At 54.4% G+C, this 15,879-nt stretch overlaps 2 protein-coding genes across 4 annotated transcripts in view; both read right to left on the bottom strand.

Annotated features, from left to right (window-relative positions):
* LIN9 (lin-9 DREAM MuvB core complex component) overlaps window positions 1-7,387 on the bottom strand; it is a 36,111-nt gene extending 28,724 nt beyond the window's left edge. For all 3 annotated transcript variants that reach the window (XM_069768403.1, XM_069768401.1, XM_069768402.1), the window contains exon 1: window positions 7,184-7,387. In XM_069768403.1, the coding sequence (XP_069624504.1) occupies window positions 7,184-7,280 (97 nt within the window). In that variant the 5' untranslated portion in view covers window positions 7,281-7,387. The remainder of the gene's footprint in view (window positions 1-7,183) is intronic.
* Window positions 7,388-11,174: 3,787 nt separating this feature from the next.
* The window catches only part of PARP1 (poly(ADP-ribose) polymerase 1), a 44,024-nt gene continuing 39,319 nt past the window's right edge, over window positions 11,175-15,879 (bottom strand). The window contains exons 21-25 of the mRNA XM_069768400.1: window positions 14,028-14,180; window positions 13,613-13,740; window positions 13,326-13,387; window positions 12,036-12,150; window positions 11,175-11,858 (exon numbers count right to left, since the gene is read on the bottom strand). Of these exons, the coding sequence (XP_069624501.1) occupies window positions 11,774-11,858; window positions 12,036-12,150; window positions 13,326-13,387; window positions 13,613-13,740; window positions 14,028-14,180 (543 nt within the window). The 3' untranslated portion in view covers window positions 11,175-11,773. The remainder of the gene's footprint in view (window positions 11,859-12,035; window positions 12,151-13,325; window positions 13,388-13,612; window positions 13,741-14,027; window positions 14,181-15,879) is intronic.

Genomic DNA, 15,879 nt, shown 5'->3' with positions numbered 1-15,879 from the left:
ATTGTTCAAAGATGTATGGCCAGAAGTGCTCTTCATGGGAGAATTGCGGCCAAAAACACCAGAACTTCCACATGGAGACAAATCCAAGGGACCCATCTGTGCACAAAAATATGCAACTGGGGTGCAGAAAAATGTCAGCAGGTGCTCAAGACGCACTGAGGAGTCACAATGTGAAATATTTGGGTGTAACAGATGGAAGTTTGCTCCTGAAGTGCAGGAGAGCGGCACAGTAACGAGGGTCTGCAGGACCGGTGACACGGTGGATGGAGGGGCCTACAACTTAGTGGCTGCATTTCAGCAAACGGAGTTGAATTTTTTTTCCCAGATTAATGGAATCCAGAATGCTGATAAACACAGGCCGATAATTATCAATCTTGTAATACCAGATTATTGGCTCCAAATTTATTCTGCAGCCGGACAACGACCCCCAACATCCAGCCAATGTCATTAAGAACGAGGAGTCCTGGGGGTGATGATCTGGCTCCGGGGCCCTGATCTCCCATCATCCCATCTGTCTGGGGTCACATGAAGGATCTGCACAAGCCTCACACACAGAAGATCTGGGGTCGGGTCTCCAAGATGTTTGGAACAATCTCCAACCGAGAAACTGTGCAAGTGACTGAGAAGAAGTGATGAAGGTGACTGATGGGGTTTACATTTCTCCTTTGTCGTTTCACTTTACAACTTGCTAATACTTTTTTTTTAGCTTGTAAACTATGCAGCATTTTCCCAAAACATTTGCACCGCACTGTACACACTGGCAAAACCGCACAGAAAACCACTTTACTCAATTATTCGGCACAATACGTCCGGCTCTGAAGAAGCCTCATCAAGCACCATTCACATCCATCCTAACAGTGGGTGATGGGTGCTGGCTTTTATAGGGGTGAGCACTTGTATTTGGGTCTGACTTCTGGGATGGCCGTTTTGGGTAGTGCAAGGCAATCGCCAAGATAAAATTCCCTGGGAATAATTGTCATAGACGATGTATACTATGGATGAAGGAATGAATGAAGCGAAGGTACGAGACGCCATGAAAGATAACAGCAGGGATGAGAAGAGGAAGAGGCAAATCGGTCTTGACCGGCGTATCATCCTGGTGCTGAAAGGACAGCGACCGGAAAAGCAAGAACGGACCCAAAGATGAGCTAAATCTGCAGCCCCCGATATCCATGTGCCGGCCCCTCGGCTCTGTGCCCCTGCCTCTACACACCCAAACAAAAGCAGCTACAGACAGCAACAAGCGCTGACAATGACAGCCCCTCTGACCCTGCCTGGGAGGGATATTTTAGGTTCGGCAGATGGGAGCGGAGGCCCATTCATACCAGGGGAGGGGAACAGCTGAGCAAGGAGCAGGCCGTGGTGGGATAAACATCTCGGCCCCCTGTGGCAGCACTGACAGCTACAAAGGCTGCGGCCGCACACTATAACCCCCAACATCCAAAACTTGTGTAGACTGCGCACAATGCAATGATCCCTGCACCTATTTGTGAGCACATTGCTGTGGAATATGCTGGCGCCATACCTAAATCACTGCAGCAGTGTCGGGGGGGGTAAGGCAGCGGTTACAACATGGTCCTTTATACCCAATGCTCCCTCTGCTACAATAATGGACGCTGCATAAATAATATATACACCCCATATACAGTGAGCCCCCAGAACAGTCCTTCCCCGGATGTCCGCTCTGATTTACAGTGCAGCACATCCTTGGGACGCTTATCCCGACTGTAGCAGGAAACAACGCGTGAACCCCAGACTACTACACACACCGATGTGGGAAATACAAGTTCGGTGACCTAAAAGACGGCTGATAAATAATCATCAGTGGGCACAGCCCCCTGAGAATAACCTTACATGATAAAAGCTAGAGCGCTCTGCAATTCCTCTTCCTTAATACCTGTGTATATAGCTCCTGTGCAGGCCAATGCATCACCATGGTTACAGACCATAAACAAGGACTGTGTGCAGTCAGATCCTACAGGCATCTTAATACCCAAATGTGGGGGGTAAAGATTCATAATCCCTTGATTTTGGGAGGGACAGCCTCCTCACTTATCTCTTCAGTGACATATAGGTGCGGTATTAATATACAGAACAAGTTCAGGGGTCTCAGAGCAGCATGAAATAGAAACAGAGATCCTGTTTTGATAAAAAAATCCTTTTTTTATTAGCAGGAGATTACTTTTAGAGGACAAGTAAACCTGCTGCCACGTGGTCCAGCACATTTAGGAGTTCTGTGTAACCTCGCCCCAACCACTGATTGGCAGCTTTCTGCCTATGCACAGCACACAGCCAATAAATTGAGTGGACGGGGTTATGCTGCCCTCAGATGGGGTAGCAAAAACCTTGTGACAGATTCCCTTTAAGCACCAGCTTTGGGGTACACAAGCCATTATATGTAGACAGTAAGGGGGCCAGGTTTTCCTCTTCAGTAAATGATGGGGCCCAATCTATCCAGGTGTCAGGACCTGTGTGCTGCATGTATATTGCGGCCCCGGAGCTGGGTTATAGGTAGGAGTAACTGCAGTGATCAGAGTTTGCTCCATTTGCAGCAGTTTACTCTCTTGACAGCAGCTTTTAGGAGGTGGAGAAATGGTGTCCCTTCCAAACCTTATTCCTCCCCCACAATCTGACTGACACTGTCACAGTAGCTGGGGGAAAGACTTTCGGATGCCCACGTCCCACTGTTCAATGTCTCAGGACTTTTTGCACAACTTTCTGTTCTCTAACAAGGAGTTTAATGGCAAAATTCACAGCAGGTGTTTGATCCATGAATCGGCCAATAAATGTCGGGGTTCAATTAGAATTGGTATTAAACCGTCCCCCTCATCATGAGGCCAAGACGACCCCTAACAAGTGAGGACCAGGACCTCGCCATGGTGAGGCTTCAGGGAGGATGTGACGGAGGAGGCCACTGAGCTCAGAGTCACAGAGACATCAGCAGGAGACAGAGACTGAAGAGTCACAGAACGGCGGAGAAGTGGACGTTCTCTGCCACATCCCACACTGAGGACCCTTCACTGTGCACAATGCCCTTCAGGACCGGAGGATGAATGCCCCCCAACTCCAGGCACATTTTCAAACTAAAATCTTAAATAAATAAATAAATAAATAGGGAAAAAAATAAATGGCAGAATGGGAAACTTTGCAAAAAATGACAGGAAAAAAACAAACAAAAAAAGTCGTACAGAGCCCAAAATGTTGGCAATAACTACAGATAATACTGCAAAAAAAGAAATCCCCAGAAAATACTATTGCTCTTGGGAGGCACAGAGGGGTCCCTGAGGCCGGGGGGATGAACACCCCCAGAGCCGGACCAGGTCCTTACATATGAGGCCCACATCACTCTGTAGGACAGCGGGGGGCTGCACACCCCCAGAGCCAGACCAGGTCCTTACATATGAGGCCCCCATCACTCTGTAGGACAGCGGGGGGCCGCACACCCCCAGGGCCGGACCAGGTCCTTACATATGAGGCCCCCATCACTCTGTAGGACAGCGGGGGCCGCACACCCCCAGGGCCGAACCAGGTCCTTACATATGATGCCCCCATCACTCTGTAGGACAGCGGGGGGCCGCACACCCTCAGGGCCGGACCAGGTCCTTACATATGAGGCCCCATCACTCTGTAGGACAGCGGGGGCCGCACACCCCCAGAGCCGGACCAGGTCCTTAAATATGAGGCCCCAATCACTCTGTAGAACAGCGGGGGGGCCGCACACCCTCAGGGCCGGACCAGGTCCTTACATATGAGGCCCCATCACTTTGTAGGACAGCGGGAGCCGCACACCCTCAGGGCCGGACCAGGTCCTTACATATGAGGCCCCCATGTCTCTGTAGGACAGCGGGGGGCCGCACACCCCCAGGGCCGGACCAGGTCCTTACATATGAGGCCCCCATGTCTCTGTAGGACAGCGGGGGGCCGCACACCCCCAGGGCCGGACCAGGTCCTTACATATGAGGCCCCCATCACTCTGTAGAACAGCGGGGGGCCGCACACCCTCAGGGCCGGACCAGGTCCTTACATATGAGGCCACCATGTCTCTGTAGGACAGCGGGGGGCCGCACACCCCCAGGGCCGGACCAGGTCCTTACATATGAGACCCCCATCACTCTGTAGGACAGCGGGGGGCCGCACACCCCCAGGGCCGGACCAGGTCCTTACATATGATGCCCCCATCACTCTGTAGGACAGCGGGAGCCGCACACCCTCAGGGCCGGACCAGGTCCTTACATATGAGGCCCCATCACTCTGTAGAACAGCAGGGGGCCGCACACCCCCAGGGCCGGACCAGGTCCTTACATATGAGGCCCCCATCACTCTGTAGAACAGCAGGGGGCCGCACACCCCCAGGGCCGGACCAGGTCCTTACATATGAGGCCCCCATCACTCTGTAGGACAGTGGGGGCCGCACACCCCCAGGGCCGGACCAGGTCCTTACATATGAGGCCCCCATATCTCTGTAGGACAGCGGGGGGGCCGCACACCCCCAGGGCCCGACCAGGTCCTTACATATGAGGCCCCCATATCTCTGTAGGACAGCGGGGGGCCGCACACCCCCAGGGCCGGACCAGGTCCTTACATATGAGGCCCCCATATCTCTGTAGGACAGCGGGGGCCGCACACCCCCAGGGCCGGACCAGGTCCTTACATATGTGGCCCCCATCATTCTGTAGTACAGCGGGGGCCGCACACCCCCAGGGCCGGACCAGGTCCTTACATATGAGGCCCCCATCACTCTGTAGGACAGCGGAGGCCGCACACCCCCAGGACCGGACCAGGTCCTTACATATGAGGCCCCCATGTCTCTGTAGGACAGCGGAGGCCGCACACCCCCAGGGCCAGACCAGGTCCTTACATATGAGGCCCCCATCACTCTGTAGGACAGCGGGGGGCCGCACACCCCCAGGGCCGGACCAGGTCCTTACATATGAGGCCCCCATCTCTCTGTAGGACAGTGAGGGGGCCGCACACCCCCAGGGCCGGACCAGGTCCTTACATATGAGGCCCCCATATCTCTGTAGGACAGCGGAGGCCGCACACCCCCAGGGCCGGACCAGGTCCTTACATATGAGGCCCCCATGTCTCTGTAGGACAGCGGGGGGCCGCACACCCCCAGAGCCGGACCAGGTCCTTACATATGAGGCCCCCATCACTCTGTAGGACAGCGGGGGCCGCACACCCCCAGAGCCGGACCAGGTCCTTACACATGAGGCCCCCATCACTCTGTAGGACAGTGGGGGGCCGCACACCCCCAGGGCCGCACCAGGTCCTTACATATGAGGCCCCCATGTCTCTGTAGGACAGCGGGGGCCGCACACCCCCAGAGCCGGACCAGGTCCTTACATATGAGGCCCCCATGTCTCTGTAGGACAGCGGGGGCCGCACACCCCCAGGGCCGGACCAGGTCCTTACATATGAGGCCCCCATGTCTCTGTAGGACAGCGGGGGGCCGCACACCCCCAGGGCCGGACCAGGTCCTTACATGAGGCCCCCATGTCTCTGTAGGACAGTGGGGGGCCGCACACCCCCGGGGCCGGACCAGGTCCTTACATATGAGGCCCCCATCACTCTGTAGGACAGCGGGGGGCCGCACACCCCCAGGGCCGGACCAGGTCCTTACATATGAGGCCCCCCATCACTCTGTAGGACAGCGGGGGGCCGCACACCCCCAGGGCCGGACCAGGTCCTTACATATGAGGCCCCCATGTCTCTGTGGGACAGCGGGGGGCCGCACACCCCCAGGGCCGGACCAGGTCCTTACATATGAGGCCCCCATGTCTCTGTAGGACAGTGGGGGGCCGCACACCCCCGGACCAGGTCCTTACATATGAGGCCCCCATCACTCTGTAGGACAGCGGGGGGCCGCACACCCCCGGGGCCGGATCAGGTCCTTACATATGAGGCCCCCATCACTCTGTAGGACAGCGGGGGCCGCACACCCCCGGGGCCGGACTAGGTCCTTACATATGAGGCCCCCCATCACTCTGTAGGACAGCGGGGGGCCGCACACCCCCAGGGCCGGACCAGGTCCTTACATATGAGGCCCCCATGTCTCTGTAGGACAGCGGGGGGCCGCACACCCCCAGGGCCGGACCAGGTCCTTACATATGAGGCCCCCATGTCTCTGTAGGACAGCGGGGGGCCGCACACCCCCGGGGCGGGACCAGGTCCTTACATATGAGGCCCCCATGTCTCTGTAGGACAGCGGGGGGCCGCACACCCCCAGGGCCGGACCAGGTCCTTACATATGAGGCCCCCATGTCTCTGTAGGACAGCGGGGGGCCGCACACCCCCAGGGCCGGACCAGGTCCTTACATATGAGGCCTCCCATCACTCTGTAGGACAGCGGGGGGCCGCACACCCCCAGGGCCGGACCAGGTCCTTACATATGAGGCCTCCCATCACTCTGTAGGACAGCGGGGGGCCGCACACCCCCGGGGCCGGACTAGGTCCTTACATATGAGGCCCCCATGTCTCTGTAGGACAGCGGGGGGCCGCACACCCCCGGGGCCGGACTAGGTCCTTACATATGAGGCCCCCATGTCTCTGTAGGACAGCGGGGGGCCGCACACCCCCGGGGCCGGACTAGGTCCTTACATATGAGGCCCCCCATCACTCTGTAGGACAGCGGGGGGCCGCACACCCCCGGGGCCAGACTAGGTCCTTACATATGAGGCCCCCCATCACTCTGCAGGACAGCGGGGGGCCGCACACCTCCAGGGCCGGACTAGGTCCTTACATATGAGGCCCCCATCTCTCTGTAGGACAGCGGGGGGCCGCACACCCCCGGGGCCGGACTAGGTCCTTACATATGAGGCCCCCCATCACTCTGCAGGACAGCGGGGGGCCGCACACCTCCAGGGCCGGACTAGGTCCTTACATATGAGGCCCCCATCACTCTGCAGGACAGCGGGGGGCAGACAGGCTGCGGGGGGGCAGACAGGTTGGGGGACGCCCCCCACCACACTGAGGCGTTGAGGGCCAGGACCCCAGGCTGCTCCCCTCCTCCTATTGTTCCTGGCTGCAGCGCCCCCTGCTGCTGGGAATTGTAGTCCCCCAGGTGACAGAGACTCCGGCTCCGCAGGGGCCCGTGGCCCTCAGTGACAGGAGCCGGGTCTTTCTCCTCCCGGGCGGTGGCGGCTGTGGCTCCGGCTTCTCCCTCCGTGTTGTCACGTCTTACCCTCCGCGTCCGCCAGGTCCGGGCCCTGCACGTCACCGCCGTCCTCCCCCTCAGCTCCGGTGGCCGCCGCGGTCCGGGCCGCCTTCATCCGCTTCATGTTGCCGAGTCACGGGCAGGACGAGCCTCCGTTGGGTTTGAACTCCCCTCTCTGCGCCGCCATTCGCGATCCCGCTCGCGTTGCTGGGCGAGAACGTGACGTCACCACTAAACACACGACGCGGCGGACGTGCGCGCCCATGAGCGGCCGCGGGGGTGCGCAGGCCGGGGTGGGGATACGCATGCGCGGTTGGTGGACAGGCAGGAGGCGGACTGAAGAACAGGATGTGTCCGGGAGATTCCTGCAGAGTCCGGAGACGCCGCGGTGGTGACGGAGCGGCCGCCATCCCCCGGTGTCATCTACGGTCTGCTGCATACAGGACCTGCGGGAGGAGACGGAGATAACGGGACATTTATTGTGAGGCGCCAAGCGGGTGACGTGGATCGTTACATCACCGGCCTGATAGTGGCCCCGCCTCCCGGACTCGTTGATGCCACGCCCATCGGACTCATGCCCCACACATCACTATGGGCAGACCAGATCAGCCTCCATGGCTCGGACTTGATTTTCCAGCAAATCCCACAGACGATTGATGAGATGGAAATCTGGGGGTCTCCTCGCCCCCTTAATGCTTGTAGTGCAGCCCCCGCCAGGTCACATTGCCCCACACACGTACCGTCCATAGGATGGAGGTCATACAAGCAGAACGCTGCCTGCCGCCCCACGGACCAGGGCTGATGCTCACCTAGTACAGGGGGCTCTCCGCAGAGGACAGTATGGGCGATACCCCTACACAGGGCGCGGCTCTGACCGCTCGTAGGGGCAATGTGGTCACGGGTTTATCCCAACAGTGAGGAGCCAGAAGAGTCTGATTTCTCCAACTCCTGTACTTCACCTTCATATTGTGAACGGTGTAGGTTTCTTCTAGCAGTGCAGGGGTTAATCTGCTCAGTTGAGGCTCCTGGACGCTTTCCTGCATTAAGGCTCTCAGCTGTTCACTGTTAGCCACTGCCATCTCCTATATAATGTGGGCCCTGGCTAGCACTCATTGTCAGAGTTAGCTTCTGCTGCATGGCTGGGGGTTGTTGGTTATTATTGGAGCAGGGGTGTGGTGGACTCTGACTGTTGCTAGGTTGTGTGTAATAATTCACTTTCTTCTCCTACTTTGGTTTGACCCCATCCTCCATTCCCCCGATGCATTCCTCTGTTATATGTGTGTATATTTGGTATTTTCCTTTATTCCTGTTCATATTACCTTGTTAGTCTGGTTGGTGTAGTTCAGTACACGGCTACTTCCCTGAGTGGAGGAAGGATACAGACTGAGGGCAGATTCAGGAGCTAAGGCAAGGTACGTGGCCCTGGCGTCTTCACCATAAGTAATCCAGGGAACAGGGCGAGTTAGGGCCCTCCTATCGTTAGGGCCAGGGTAGGACAGAGTCATGACAAATGTCCTGACACCTATCGGAGTCAGCAGCACATTCATCAATAACTTGGTGTTTTCCGTGGAATCGCCCGAGACATTCACTGTCCACCCACATCACTGAGCACCCGTCTCCCTTTTGATAGTTTACAATTTCTCCTTAGTTGGGTATCTTTGGAGGGTACTGCACGCAGGGGGAGGGAGCAACAATACCTGTATCTGCCGCACACCGAGGACGCCCAGCAACAAGACATGGACCCGCCGCACACTGAGAGCGCCCAGCGACAAGACCTGTATCCGTCACACACCGGGAGCGCCCAGCGACAAGACATGGACCTGCCGCACACCGGGAGCGCCCAGCGACAAGACCTGTATCCGTCGCACACCGAGGATGCCCAGCAACAAGACCTGTATCAGTCGCACACCGGGAGCGCCCAGCGACAAGACCTGTATCCGTCACACACCGGGAGCGCCCAGCGACAAGACCTGTATCCGTCACACACCGGGAGCGCCCAGCGACAAGACATGGACCTGCCGCACACAGAGCGCCCAGCGACAAGACCTGTATCTGTCACACACCGGGAGCGCCCAGCGACAAGACATGGACCTGCCGCACACCGGGAGCACCCAGCGACAAGACATGGACCTGCTGCACACCGGGAGCGCCCAGCGACAAGACCTGTATCCGTCACACACCGGGAGCGCCCAGCGACAAGACCTGTATCCGTCACACACGGGGAGCGCCCAGCGACAAGACCTGTATCCGTCACACACGGGGAGCGCCCAGCGACAAGACATGGACCTGCCGCACACAGAGCGCCCAGCGACAAGACCTGTATCCGTCACACACCGGAAGCGCCCAGCGACAAGACATGGACCTGCCGCACACCGGGAGCACCCAGCGACAAGACCTGTATCAGTCGCACACCGGGAGCGCCCAGCGACAAGACACAGACCTGCCGCACACCGGGAGCGCCCAGCAACAAGACATGGACCCGCCGCACACCGAGAGCGCCCAGCAACAAGACATGGACCCGCCGCACACCGAGAGCGCCCAGCGACAAGACCTGTATCCGTCGCACACCGGGAGCGCCCAGCAACAAGACCTGTATCCGCCACACACAGAGGACGCCCAGCAACAAGACACAGACCCCCCGCACACCGAGAGTGCCCAGCAACAAGACCTGTATCCGCCGCACACCGAGGACGCCCAGCGACAAGACCTGTATCTGCCGCACACCGAGGATGCCCAGCAACAAGAGCTGTATCAGTCGCACACCAGGAGCGCCCAGCGACAAGACACAGACCCGCCGCACACCGAGAGCGCCCAGCAACAAGACATGGACCCGCCGCACACCGAGAGCGCCCAGCAACAAGACATGGACCCGCCGCACACCGAGAGCGCCCAGCGACAAGACCTGTATCCGTCGCACACCGAGGACGCCCAGCAACAAGACACAGACCCCCCGCACACCGAGAGTGCCCAGCGACAAGACCTGTATCCGCCACACACCGAGAGCGCCCAGCAACAAGACATGGACCCGCCGCACACCGAGAGCGCCCAGCGACAAGACCTGTATCCGTCGCACACCGAGGACGCCCAGCAACAAGACACAGACCCCCCGCACACAGAGAGTGCCCAGCGACAAGACCTGTATCCGCCACACACCGAGAGTGCCCAGCGACAAGACCTGTATCTTACGCACGCCGGGAGCGCCCAGCATCAAGACCTGTATCCGCCGCACACCGGGAGCGCCCAGTGACAAGACCTGTATCCGTCACACACAGAGGACACCCAGCAACAAGACATGGACCCGCCGCACACCGGGAGCGCCCAGCAACAAGACCTGTATCCGCCGCACACAGGGAGCGCCCAGAAACAAGACTTAGATCCACCAGGGGCGCCCAGCACAAAGCACGGGACCTGCCGCACATCGGGAGGCAACAAGTTCGGACTCTCCAAACACCGGGAGAATCCGACAACATGACGAGCACTGCATTGATATGTTCACAAGGTCAGGGTGAACCTATATCGCCTCCGCCGCACTGGTGATATAGAGATGGCCCTGCAGCCAGATGATTGACAGCGCAGCCTCCAAGGCAGAAGCGGCTGCCCAGACAAGAAAATCACTATAGATGAACAACTGGTGTAAAACCATGGACTGGAGTCGCCTGCTGACAGTCGCCCCGCACGGGGGTGTATGGACATCAGAGAGGGGACATTGGATTTTTTTCTACAATTGATCCCTGGGGAGGTCAGAGATGCAGAACGGGCAGCAAAGAGCCGATGGCCGGGATTGGCTTCTGTTTAGGGGTCCACTTCATAAGCTGAGCCCCTCTGTTCTCCAGGGGTGTGTGCAGCATTCGTGCATCTACATTACCATTAACCCTTTAGCTTTATAGAGGATTCTGAAAGCCAACGTCCATGTTGGGTTCAATTACGCAAGAAAAAGAAAAATCATGTAATTAATTCGATACCTGGATAGATATTTTATCTATATCTCACCATGAATTAAAAGAAAAGGCAAAGAGAGTCGAGGAGGAAAGGAGTAACTTTATTTTACGTCCGTCATCCTGGAAAATACACGATGGAAGCAGCTTCGTTAGGCAAAGTCACTAAAATGTCGGCAATTTAAAAAAAAAAAAAAAATACACAAAACAGCGTCGATCCTTACAAAAAAAAAAAAGTGAACTTTAATACTTTTTTTTTTTTTAGAACATTTGAAATTTTTTTTTTTTTTTTTTAACTTTTGAAAACAAAAAAAAAAAAAGGAAATGAAATTTGACAAGAACAGATGTGTAACCGTTCCTGGCAGTGTAATGGGCCTGCGCCAGCATCTGGACGAGGGGCACAACTTACTGCGCCTGCAGATTAGGTGCTCGTGGCCGTGCGTTACATTTGGGCGACCAAACCAGATTTCTGAGAATAACTGGTCTGAATAGAAAAAGACCTGAAGTCGGGACGCTGGCGGGATTACCAGAGGATCAGTGCACGTTTAGTATCGCCCCCTGTTGGCCAGTGTGGGAATAAAGCAAAAGGGAGTGTGATCTGCGGGGGACGTCCCTTGAAGCGTCAGTACTAGGTCAGGACTAAGGGTTACATAGTCTACAGAGGCGGTCGGGGGCCGCAGGATCACCACATCATCCCCCCTTTGTAGTTGAACTTCAGCTTCAGCAGATACTTCAGATTCACTTGGGCGATGTCATAAACGATATATCTGGAAGGGGAAGAGTTAAGGCAGAAAAACCAGCGACGAGCTGTCAGCGCACAGGAAACCGTGCAAAAAGCCACTACTGGGTAATAAACTAGGTTTTACTAATTTTCAAGATCTCTGCTTGTTGTCAGTAAATGGAAACCATCAAGGTGGAAACTGTTCTGTATATGAAAAGGATACTCGTTATAGAGCAGACTGGTGTCGCTGATGCTGGAGGTAGAGCCCTTCCCCAAAGGAACGTCCACGCCGTCCAGCTTTACCGTAGCAGCAGGATCCGGAGCCGTCCGACCCAAACCTGGAAAGAAATGAATGCGAGGAAGAAACAGCATGAAGGATGGCGACGGAGCAGACACGGGACGGCTCTGGGACGTGCTGTGTATATAGGGGCAGTAGACACATGTATATGGGGGCAGTAGACACATGTATATGGGGTGTGCGGTGCAGACATGACGGCTCTGGGACATGCTGTGTATATAGGGGCAGTAGACACATGTATATGGGGGCAGTATACACATGTATATGGGGTGTGCGGTGCAGACATGACGGCTCTGGGACATGCTGTGTATATAGGGGCAGTAGACACATGTATATGGGGGCAGTATACACATGTATATGGGGTGTGCGGTGCAGACATGACGGCTCTGGGACATGCTGTGTATATAGGGGCAGTATACACATGTATATGGGGTGTGCGGTGCAGACATATGACGGCTCTGGAACATGCTGTGTATATAGGGGCAGTATACACATGTATATGGGGGTGTGCGGTGCAGACATATGACCGCTCTGGGGCACACTGTGTATATAGGGGCAGTATACACATGTATATAGGGGTGTGCGGTGCAGACATATGACGGCTCTGGAACATGCTGTGTATATAGGGGCAGTATACACATGTATATGGGGGTGTGCGGTGCAGAGATATGACCGCTCTGGGGCGCACTGTGTGTATAGGGGCAGTAGACATGTATATCGGGTGTGCGGTGCAGACATATGACGGCTCTGGAACATGCTGTGTATATAGGGGCAGTATACACATGTATATGGGGTGTGTGGTGCAGACATATGACCGCTGAGACATGCTGTGTATATAGGGGCAGTATACACATGTATATAGGGGTGTGCGGTGCAGACATAGGACCGCTGAGACATGCTGTGTATATAGGGGCAGTATACACATGTATATAGGGGTGTGCAGTGCAGACATAGGACCGCTCTGGGGCACACTGTGTATATAGGGGCAGTATACACATGTATATAGGGGTGTGCGGTGCGGACATATGACTGCTATGGGGCGCACTGTGTATATAGGGGCAGTATACACATGTATATGGGATGTGCGGTGCAGTCATATGACCGCATTGGGGCAGTATACACATGTATATGGGATGTGCGGTGCAGAGATATGACTGCTCTGGGACGCGCTGTGTATATTGGGGCAGTATACACATGTATATGGGGTGTACTCACCTTTTACACTGTGTTTGCCCTTAGGTAGTTTTGTTATGTGAGCAGCAGATTTTAGCTCATGCCTGGAAATGAAGAGATGGTTACGATAAGTCTATGCACACGGATGTCACAGCAGAGCAATGGGCGACCACATACCCAAGGTCAGGGTCCCTCTATTACTTACACATATACATATACATATATATATATATATATATATCCGCCATATGCACCGATGAGACAAACCACATTAGTTATTTCACCAAAGATTATTAAAAAAAAAAAAAAAAGATGCAGATTTTACTTACATGTTTCCGAGAGCGACTTCTCCCAGCAGGATCAGGCCTATCGGATTACTAGGCATCGTGTGACAGTAGTTTGCACTTTTAGACACCATGTCGGCAAAATAGATCCCCTTACCGAACATGTAACCGGTCTGTAAAAGGAAGCAGAGCGGAGAGAACCGTCACAAGAGTCTAAGTAACGCGATACAGAACGCTGTCCACGTTCTATGACGGCCATGCGTCCGAATAGAGCAGGGGTGCACAAACGTTTCTGGGCAATGGTGACAAGGAACAATTTGATGGCGCACTGTATCATAAATATGTATCCTAAATACTGCGTGCGAGCAGACAAGCCTCTGTGTTCCCTGTAGGTCGGGGGCCACACAAAACGGCGCTGCACGTGGCCCTTGGATAATTTCGCCCTCCCGCGTGTACTCACAACAGGCGCTTCCGGCGGAGCGATCCGGAGACCCTGGGATAAGATTCCAGCAAAGTTGGTGGTGCGGGAGCCGTGCCAGAGCAGCTGGCGGTTGTGTAGCTGTCGGAAAGGCTTGTATCGCTGCCCTTCTCCTTCTCGTGCGATCTGGAAAATCTTTAATTTTACAGGGAAAAAAAAAAAGAATTCATAAACATCAGAAAACGCAGACCGACGCGTTCCCTCCCTGGCAATCAGCTTCCTATGATGGGCGCGGACCACCTCTATAGGCCCTGGATATGGGCCCCTATTTGTGTGTGACCACATCGGAAAAACTGCCACATTTTTAACTTGGGAGGGTTTTTTTTTTCTTTTTTCGCTTTGCAGGAAATTTGGGGATTTTTATAAAACTCTGTTCACACAATATGGATGAAGTAAAGTCCTCTTATTGAGGCTTTGTTGTACGCTTCTCTGATAGGTCAGGAAAACAAACATTAAATTTAAAAAATACATTCTGCAATAAGTTTGTGGTACGGATTTCTATAAAATGCATGTTCTGGCTTCTTACAATGCAGCAGCTGCACCGGACACAACCACAAGGAAGCGCTGTGCAAGAACAAAGGTTAAAGGGCTTGGGGTACACGTCTGTACTCTGATACAGGTATGTGCATTATATACATGCAGTCACGTGCAGACTAGACGTGCGCGGCCATGTAAGGGTGGTTTCACACTTGCGTTTTTGTCTGCAGCGTTTTTTGCACACAAAAAAAAAACGCATGCGTTTTTTCCTATATTTAACATTGAAAACGCATGCGTTTTTTGTTGTACGCGTTTGGTCGCATTTTGAAACGCATGCGGTTTTTTTGCTGCATGCGTTCTTTTTCAGAAATGCAACTTGTATTTTTGAGAGGCTTTTTTTTTACACAAATACGCATGCGTTTTCATGCGTTTTTTTGTGTCAAAAACTACATTGGAGTCAATGGAAACGCATGCGGTTTTAAGCACATGCGTTTGTTTGCTTTAAAAACGCATGCGTTTTTATAAAATAAAAAAAAAAAAAAACACACACTGATATGCCACCCCCCACCATAAAGGTGATAAAGGGATCCTAACCCTAACGGGATCCTAACCCTAACGGGATCCTAACCCTATCCCTACCCTTCCCCTAACCCTAAAGGGATCCTAACCCTACCCCTAATCCCTTTAGGGTTATGATCCCTAACCCTACCTTTAACTATTTCTGTTTATAGTGGGTTTTTTACTTTATTTTGATGATTGGCAGCTGTCACACATTTCTCAGCATGCGTTTAAAAAAACGCAGCGTTTGCACGCGTTTACATGCGTTTTTTCACCATGTGTTTTTTTTTTTTTTTTTAAAACGCAAGTGTGAAACCAGCCTAAGTCTAGTCTGAATGTGACCAGAAATATGCAGAACACCGCATCACAAAATGTGCAAGTGCCACAGCATGCACGTGCCCCTTTATTCAGCGGGGATCCCATTGAGTGGATTCCTGGATATCTAAGCCTGTCCAGTTCTAGTCAGGAGACCCGCGGTTGAACCGAGTATGGACCGCGACATAAGAACGTGTGAATCCAGCCTAAGTCACATCCATCATGAGTAGTAAGCGAATGTGCTGGGATAAGGTATTATCTGAGCATGCTCAGGTGCTAACAGAGTGTTTTTGGCGTGCTCGAATATGATCAAGACCCGACGGCTCTGAGACATGCAGCTGCGGGCACTCAAACAATTTCCGAGCATGCCAAGGACACACTGTTAGCAGCAGAGCATGCTCAGATAACACCGAATTCCAGCACATTCGCTCATCACGAGTGATTCTCCCAGGGGACGAGAGAACACTGGTATTAATCGTCCTGC

This window comes from Ranitomeya imitator, chromosome 5 (assembly GCF_032444005.1).
Source record: "Ranitomeya imitator isolate aRanImi1 chromosome 5, aRanImi1.pri, whole genome shotgun sequence".
NCBI classification, from domain to species: domain Eukaryota; kingdom Metazoa; phylum Chordata; class Amphibia; order Anura; family Dendrobatidae; genus Ranitomeya; species Ranitomeya imitator.
This window is presented reverse-complemented; position numbering and strand designations above follow the sequence as displayed.